The 8,466-nt window shown below is 39.7% G+C and overlaps 1 protein-coding gene across 1 annotated transcript in view; it reads left to right on the top strand.

Annotated features, from left to right (window-relative positions):
• adamts18 (ADAM metallopeptidase with thrombospondin type 1 motif, 18) overlaps positions 1-7,264 on the top strand; it is a 73,260-nt gene extending 65,996 nt beyond the window's left edge. The window contains exons 21-24 of the mRNA XM_059352651.1: positions 1,107-1,177; positions 1,343-1,508; positions 4,129-4,327; positions 6,349-7,264. Of these exons, the coding sequence (XP_059208634.1) occupies positions 1,107-1,177; positions 1,343-1,508; positions 4,129-4,327; positions 6,349-6,464 (552 nt within the window). The 3' untranslated portion in view covers positions 6,465-7,264. The remainder of the gene's footprint in view (positions 1-1,106; positions 1,178-1,342; positions 1,509-4,128; positions 4,328-6,348) is intronic.
• Positions 7,265-8,466: the final 1,202 nt, after the last annotated feature.

Consider the following 8,466-nt stretch of genomic DNA (forward strand, 5'->3'; position numbering starts at 1 on the left):
TTTAAATTAGTATTTTTATATCTAGAAAGTTTAATCTATGTTTATACAAAGCCTTTCAGGTAACACTTTACTTGAAGGTATCGTCATAATAGTGACATGATACTGTCATAACTGTGACATGACACCATTATAAACGTTTCATAAACATTATGTCAATGGCATAAACGTTTATGACTGCTGTCATTAAGTGTCATTCGGTTTTTGTCATGACAAGTTGACATTCCTTGGGTTGTCTTGATTATGACAACTTGACTTTAATTAAAGTGACATTACCACAAAATGTCTTTGTCATTGCAATTTGACATAAACAAAATATGTTTCTATATTTGTGTTTATGGCAAGTTGGCATAATGATTATTATAATTAGATGTGCAAGGTTACAGACCAATTCTAGCACTTGGTCATAGATGTTTGACAGAATACCGACAAGATACCCAAAACTGCTAGAATTGTCATAATCAAGACAACTCAAGGAATGTCAACTTGTCATGACAAAAACCGAATGACACTTAATGACAGCAGTCATAAACGTTTATGACATTGACATAATGTTTATGACACGTTTATGATGGTGTCATGTCACAGTTATGACAGTATCATGTCACTATTATGACGATACCTTCAAGTAAAGTGTTACCGTATTTCAGACAGCATACTTTTTTAGTGTTTGTGCCAAAAATTTGTGAACTCTTACCTGCCTTGCTGCTGTAAAATCTTCTTTGTTCTCATGTATAGTAGTTTGAGAGGGCACTCAGTTACATGCTGAATAGTTCATGTTGCTGAATGTGAAATGAAACGGTGAGTGTAAGGGTTAGGGTTGCAGCACAAGACTAGCAAGATAAAACACAGTGAAGATACCTCTGCAGCTCCCAGAATGGTGGTTTGAATTTTGAAAAAGGGGCCAGGCACTTACACACTCACTTAGTTCATATATGCTGTCGGCTCTTCAAATAGAATGACTGAAAGACATTCAGTAGAGTATTTTGGCTGTATTACTACAACGATCAGTGACCTTGTAGTGTTTCCTGCTACGGGAACCTGCCGCATTACACACACACACACTCACAGAGTTCATTTTGTAAAATTGTCCCTCCTGCCTGTTTCAGTGCTCCAGGTCTTGTGGTTCAGGCATCCAGAAAAGAGAGCTTCGCTGCGGGGAGAGAGATTCACAGGGAGGGTATGTGCCTTCAACTGCACACCAAGACACTTTAATAGATCTGCACACACACTTAAGGCCCCACTGTGTCATCTGTGTACTATCCTCAGAGTCAAAATGCTTTTAGAATTGTAAGCTCTGTAGGAATTGTCATTGTGAGCTGACAACCTGTCCTCTCCCGCGCAGGTTAGTGGAGTTTCCCATACGGAGGTGCAGGAATATGCCCAAACCTTTGGTGGATCTCCAGCAGGGCTGCAACCGAGGTCCGTGCCCAGAGCTCCCTCGGGTCGTCCCTGGCAGGACCAGCTCCAGTGCTGTGGTCTTAGGCTGGTACTCATCTCCCTGGCAACAGGTACATTTGCTCAGGCTTTGATCCTAATCTGTCTACATGAGAGACTTTTAGAGCTCCAAGTCGTTCCAGCTGACAGTCTTCCAATTTGGAGCTTTTCTCCCACGTGAAGCTCAGTTATGAGGTACACTACACGGATATTTGGGAGAAAATTGACTCCTGGGACTCGTAACGTATGACTGGAGGCTCAAACTCGATTTTGTCACAGCCATGACGACGCTTAGATCTCTCATCAGTTACCTGCACGTTTATCTGTGTCTGGGAGAATGGCTGAAGTCTTTGTATTTCTCCACATGCAGAAGTAATGTCCACGGGGCACCGATAAGAGAGATACTCTGCGGTTACTATGGACAATTTTTTATTTCAAGTCTTTCCATCACAAAAAAACTAAGAGCAAATGTCAGCCAACTTTCCTTTTCTTTAGTCATGGATAGATCCGTCACATATTGATTTATACTTTCAGTTTTTCCAACCTGTAGTTGTTTCTTGTTAGAGACACAGGTCTAATAATGCACAGTCACTCTTTTAGTGAGTATAGTCACTTGGATAATCACCCAGGATGCACAGCTTTGGCCAACAAGGGATTTTCAGTTTTGTTATCATTCTAATGCTCAGGAACCTCCGAACAAAAATGTTTATCCACATTACAGTCCACTAAGCATTGAAGCAGTGTTCCTTTGGCATTGTAACATTCGAAACCAGTGTAGAGCATACTGCGAATAAAGTGATGTAGTTTTGATGGTGACATACACTACTGGTCAAAAGTTTTTGAACACACCAACTTTTCCAGACTTGAATTGAAAATAATGCAGTTCAATGTCTCAGTGTACTCTGAAATTAATGCACATTTGCAACATTTAAAATTCTTTATTGAGCATGATAGTGTTTTGAAAGTAAAAAAAAGATTCAAAATCACATTTTATGTTGGACTAAAGGACTAAGAAAAAGACACAAAATGACCAAAAAAAGAAACAAAATGACCAAAGAAAGACACAAAATGACTTACAAAGACATGAAAAGAATAAAAAAATTGACAAAATAGCCCAAGACTCCATAGAGTTAAGTTGTTAACCCATGTCTTGTTCCCTGAAAAAGGCCTACTTGTATAATTCTGAAATGTACATTATTTTTCAGTTTTGGTTAAGCTTACCTTTTTTTATTTACCTCTGGCAGTTCACCACTTACCTTTGTACCCTTTCCTGTTTACCTGTTCATTTGACTTGAACTGCTTGAATTTCAATAAAAAAAATGGAAAAATTGGGGTGTTCTAAAACTTTTGACCGGTAGTGTATATGTTCTTAAAATACAATTTTATTGTCTTGAATTCATTGTCAGGCCTACCAGAGACAGTTCTTCTTCTGGGTTTCATAGTCTACTTTTGTTTACGGCTGTGTTAAATCAAGGATACATTGTTCCAAAAGATTACTAAAGTGCTCAAGTAATCTCAATAAAAAGATATATGCACATGAATACACAATCTTTAAGCGACAGGAGTATATTTTGGTATCTGAAGTGTTCCGGTGGTACTGATCAGTCGTGTTGATGCAGGCGTTGGTTGACTGCAGGTAAACAACCTGTTTGGAAAGCAAAAAAGATGGAATGCATTGGCTGAAATGAAATCTCAGAACCCATCAGCTATCGTCTGATGAAAATTTTCATTTTTCAGCTTTTAATATTCTTAGCTAATTTAGCTAATCTGTCAGCTATCTGTCAGCTACACGATAGTAGATGGATTTTGAGATTAGTCGTTAAGTGGTTATGTGCAATAACAGAGAGCTCTACAGTCAAAGCAATAGAAAGGGGGTAGAAGTCAATTCTTCTAAATGAGTTTTATAAGATGATGGAAGTGGGTATTGTGCTCTGCTGCCAATAACATCAGCGTTCTTTAAAAGTTATCTAGGAGCAAAATCAGCCCATTGTGTAATCGGTTGCTTCTAAACCCTACTAAAAAGAATTTCAGATTTTGATTGATTTTTGTTTACCAGGCCTCTCTCTCTGGGAGGCCCTGGCATGATCAGGAAGGCAACACAGAGTCAGGGCCAAGACAATCAATCGATACAAGATATATAAGTGGTTCTTCTGTTCTAATACCAATGTTTCCCCAAAAACCTCAGAGGCAGCAGCCTGTAGAGTGTAGGTGGTGGTAGTTTTCAGGCATAGCAGAGTTCTTGTTCTTGTGTGTGGAATGGGCCCCAGATGCAATGGAAAAGCTCCACTCTGATACAGAGTCTATCGGGGCAGGTTGTGTAGGCTATGTGTTGTATCATCTATTATGCAAAAAGTCTTAAGGGCAACCTCTTATAGCACAGTGTCGTATTCTGCTTGATCTCAAGCTTGTGATCCTTGTATGTTTCCACCAGAGAAGATATCTCCTGACAGCAAGCTGGAGGGCAAGTACATGCTGGATGGGATGTTTGTTTTCTTCATCTGTTCTTTGTCTCTGCATAGACTTTTCCTCCATCCCTCTCCTTCGCTTCTTTTTATGACGATTCCTTTTTCTCCGTGCACTTCAACGTTTTGATCTTCCGCTCCTATTTATATCCCCGTGCCTCTTCCTCATTTCTCTCATTCTCATTCTGCACTTCTTGTTTGTTTCTGTGTCTCTGCTGTCTCTCTGTCTCAGTGCTCTGTGTCCTGTGGCGGAGGAGTCCAGACTCGGTCTATCCAGTGTCTCCGGCAAGGTCGCCCTGCAGCTGGCTGCCTTCCCCACCAGAGGCCTGTCACTTCCAGGGCGTGCAACACACACTTCTGCCCCCCTGCTGCTCCCCCAGCTCCAGCACAACGGCCAGGCCGGGTCACAGCTGCTGGACCAACACTGAAAGGTAAATTCCACTGAGGGAAAAAGACAAATTCATACACTTTCATTTCCCTATAACCATGAAATTAGTAGTGTGGAGTTTATATTCCGTATTTTTGCCTGAGTTTTCTGCTCTTATTGGTGTATTCCTTCCTATAGTACAATGGCAAGTAGGTCAAGTGAATTCAACAGTAAATTGCCCATCTTTACATCATATGTTTACATACACTACTGGTCAAAAGTTTTAGAACACACCAATTTTTCCAGTTTTTTATTGAAATTCAAGCAGTTCAAGTCAAATGAACAGCTTGAAAGGGTACAAAGGTAAGTGGTGAACTGCCAGAGGTAAATAAAAAAAGGTAAGGTTAACCAAAACTGAAAAATAATGTACATTTCAGAATTATACAAGTAGACCTTTTTCCTATTTTTTGGTAATTTTGTTTCTTTTTTTAGTCATTTTGTGGCTTTTGGTGTCTTTTTTTGTCGTTTTGTGTCTTTTTTTTGTCCTTTAGTCCAACATAAAATGTGATTTTGAATCTTTTTTTTACTTTCAAAATACTATCATGCTCAATAAATAATTTTAAATGTTGCAAATGTGCATTAATTTCAGGGTACACTGAGACATTAAACGGCATCATTTTCAATTAAATTCTGGAAAAGTTTGTGTGTTCTTAAGTTACATCATATGACATGGTTATATTAATAACTAATAATAATAATTAAGGACTGCTTCAGTTTAATAGATCCAACAATATTAGCTATTTTCAACAATCTTTCATTCTTGATTACATATCTTAAGTGTTATTGTGTCATTAATTTTAATTTGTCAAACAACACAAGACCAAGTTTATATTCTATTAAAGTTGGGAAAATGCCCATAGCTCCAAACTTTGATCTCTTGGAAAACAGAATGAATGTCTCAGTCATCAGACGTCTGCAAGTTATCAGAGAAAAAAGCTGAGCAAACTTTAACAGCAGCTCGGCTCCAGCACCTCCGCAAAAACATAAACAACAAGATTTTTAATGTGAAACTTCTTTATTCAGTGTTTTTACTGGTTTTTAATCATCCAATCCATTTGTTTTGTGGAGAAGGAGACCTCTGCGGTTAATTCTGCTCCCATTAAAAAACTCCTGAACATCTGGATCTTAAGTTGACAGAGAAAGAAGCTGAGCAAACATTAGCAGCAGCTCAGCTCACAGCCCTTCTGAGAAACTCTGATATTTAAAGTGAAACTGCTGTATTCTGGGCTTTTACCAGTTTACCAGATAAATTTATCTCACGATAAAAACCTCCTGAACAATGATCATTGAAGCAATTCTAACTCGGAGAAACTGACTGCGATGGTTGCAACATGGTCTCACAGGAATCCGTGAAATAGTCACGGATTTGCTTAACTCAAAATCCGTGGAATAGCCACGGAATCTCTCAAATTTCCATGAAACTGACACGGATTTCGCTACAATGCAAGTTAATGACAGTCATATCCCGTGGCTATTCCAACATACAAAGTGATTATGTACATTCACTGAGTGAATATTTTATAATATAAAACATATATTTCTCGCTAGAAATGTGATCAAAATCCATTTTTATGCAGAAACTAAGTCAAAATATTGATTGACTGTCCGCCATGTTTTTTGTTCTGACCGCCGGGACCTTGAAAGTCACGTGACTTGGAACAAACCAATAGGAACAAATATCCATGGAATAGCCACGGGATATGACTGTCATTAACTTGCATTGTAGCGAAATCCGTGTCAGTTTCACGGAAATTTGAGTGATTCCGTGGCTATTCCACAGATTTTGAGTTAAGCAAATCCGTGGCTATTTCACGGATTCCTGTGAGACCAGGTTCCATGGTTGACAAGAGGTAGCAACATCTGCATATTCAAAAAACAACAGTCAATGGGGAAAAAACAACTTCACTGATCAGTGGAATAACTTTTTCACGGACATTTATAGGATTGGCCCCTACTTTGCTACAGTCCAGTGGCCTTGGTTTGAACTGTTGCTTAAAATGTTCCTGTATGTTGTTTTCTCTGCAGATGAGCACTGCGTGGACCATTTCAGCTGGTGTCACTTGGTTCCCCAGCACGGTGTTTGTAACCACAAGTTCTATGGACAGCAGTGCTGCAAGTCCTGCTCCAGCAAGAGGCAATAGAGCTCTGATACCTTTGAGTCTGTGGCTTCAAGCCTCTGAGGAATACAACACCACAGAGGCCATTTGGGGGCCATTACTCACAACACACAGAACTGTGCTCAACACTTGTGTGTTTTCCTCCTGGAGTACTTGACTAATGCATTTTGAAAAAAAGAAGTAAAAGAGAGAAACCCAGGACTCCTTTTGTTAAAGAAGGCAGTGGGGCTGCTGATTCTCATCTGCAGTCAAGTCATCATGTCATCCTTGGAACTGGAAAGACTAATTACAGAGCATCTGAAGACTTGTTGATGTAATATATATGTTGTCATTTTGTTGAGTGTTTTCCTTTTAAAACCTCTAAAGCTACAAGCCATCAAGAGAACAGGAAAGGACAATAGTGTTTTTAGCTTGCTTATATGTTGTATTTTTAAAGGCGTCTGGTTTCATACACCTTTATTTAAGTTATTATGGTTCGTAATATATGATTTTACATTTTGTCAGGTGTACAGTGGATCTGTGTCATGTTATTTCTATGTTTGGATATACCATAGGATTGTGCCAGTCACCCTTGGATCCACATTATGAGATTTTATATGAGGCATCAGTAATCAATGGTCAGATGCCTTCTGCACTTCCTCCTTCACACACCCTCCGCTTGTAATGTTTACTGCTGCTGAATCATTTGGAACAAGCTGGAACCCATTTTTCCTGTGCATTCCATTCACGCTATGAAAACTATCTGTGTACGTAAAACATTTTATCCAGTCACGTTGTAAGTGTTCGCTCTCCTGTATGGTATGGTAATACAACTTGATCATCTACCTGTCTTTCTTTTCTTGTATGCAATCTCTCTATCGATTACAGCCACAATGAGGGGAATAATATGCTGCACTGTCTGCGGGGCCTTGAGGAGAGGAGAGTTGGGCTTAGAGGGAGAAAAGAGGATGATAACAGGGTGAGCGTGGGTGCAGTCTAGATAGCATGAGGTTTTGCTTTGTTAAGAGAGAACAGTGTAGGTGTGCTCTCTGCAGAAGTCTGGTCAAAAGGCAGCTCTGATGTGGCAGAGATTTGGCTGGTGGACTTGAGTTGAATGATGACACAATCACATTCAGTTTGGTGCTAATCAGCCACCACTTGAGCAGGGTCTGACTCACAGAATGGCAAAATGGTTTAAAGGAACACTCCACCGTTTTTTCATATTAAAACATGTTATTCGGGTAAGTAAGACGAGTTGATACAGACCTCTTGCGTCTCAATGCGTGCACTCAATCGCCCTCAATCGCGCGGAGCTACTTGGCTAGCACTTAGCTAGCGGAATAGCACTTAGGAGCACTTCGACTCGGTGCAGTAATATCATCACTCCTGACGGAAGTGAGAGGGAGCGGAAGTGATGATATTACTGCGCCGAGTCGAAGTGCTCCCAAGTGCTATTCCGCCATACATTATAGTTATCCTTTTTATCCGCTTCGAAAAGCGCCACGTTTTATTTTGTGTCGCCATACTTGGTCGTTTAACTACTCGTGTAGCTGTATTTAAATAGGGAAAACGTGGAGGAGTTTGGTCGCTTCTAACTGTCCATCTGTGTGGATCCTAATGAATGAACTGGGCTAAGCTAAATGCTAGCCAAGTAGCTCCGCGCGCCAGGGCGATTGAGTGCACGCATTGAGACGCAAGAGGTCTGTATCAACTCGTCTTACTTACCCGAATAACATGTTTTAATATGAAAAAACGGTGGAGTGTTCCTTTAAAGGCTTAATGCGACTCACAGTCCTTTGCACATTGATCAGAATAATAAATCAAGAGATACATTTAGATTATTCTTCATTATCATTTTGTACCATGTCAGTCTCAGACTTACTGTCTGACTCTATTTAGTCTAAAGCAGGTCTTAACTTATGATGTCCAAATTAAGCTTCATGAACCATTATCTGTGTTTATTCAGCCCATTAGATAGTACTTTTGGTTTCATAGAAAGGCTGAAGGAATGGTAATACATTATGCTTCAAACCCTTTGTTGGGCAGG

Source organism: Centropristis striata, chromosome 2 (genome assembly GCF_030273125.1).
Source record: "Centropristis striata isolate RG_2023a ecotype Rhode Island chromosome 2, C.striata_1.0, whole genome shotgun sequence".
Taxonomy (NCBI): Eukaryota; Metazoa; Chordata; class Actinopteri; order Perciformes; family Serranidae; genus Centropristis; species Centropristis striata.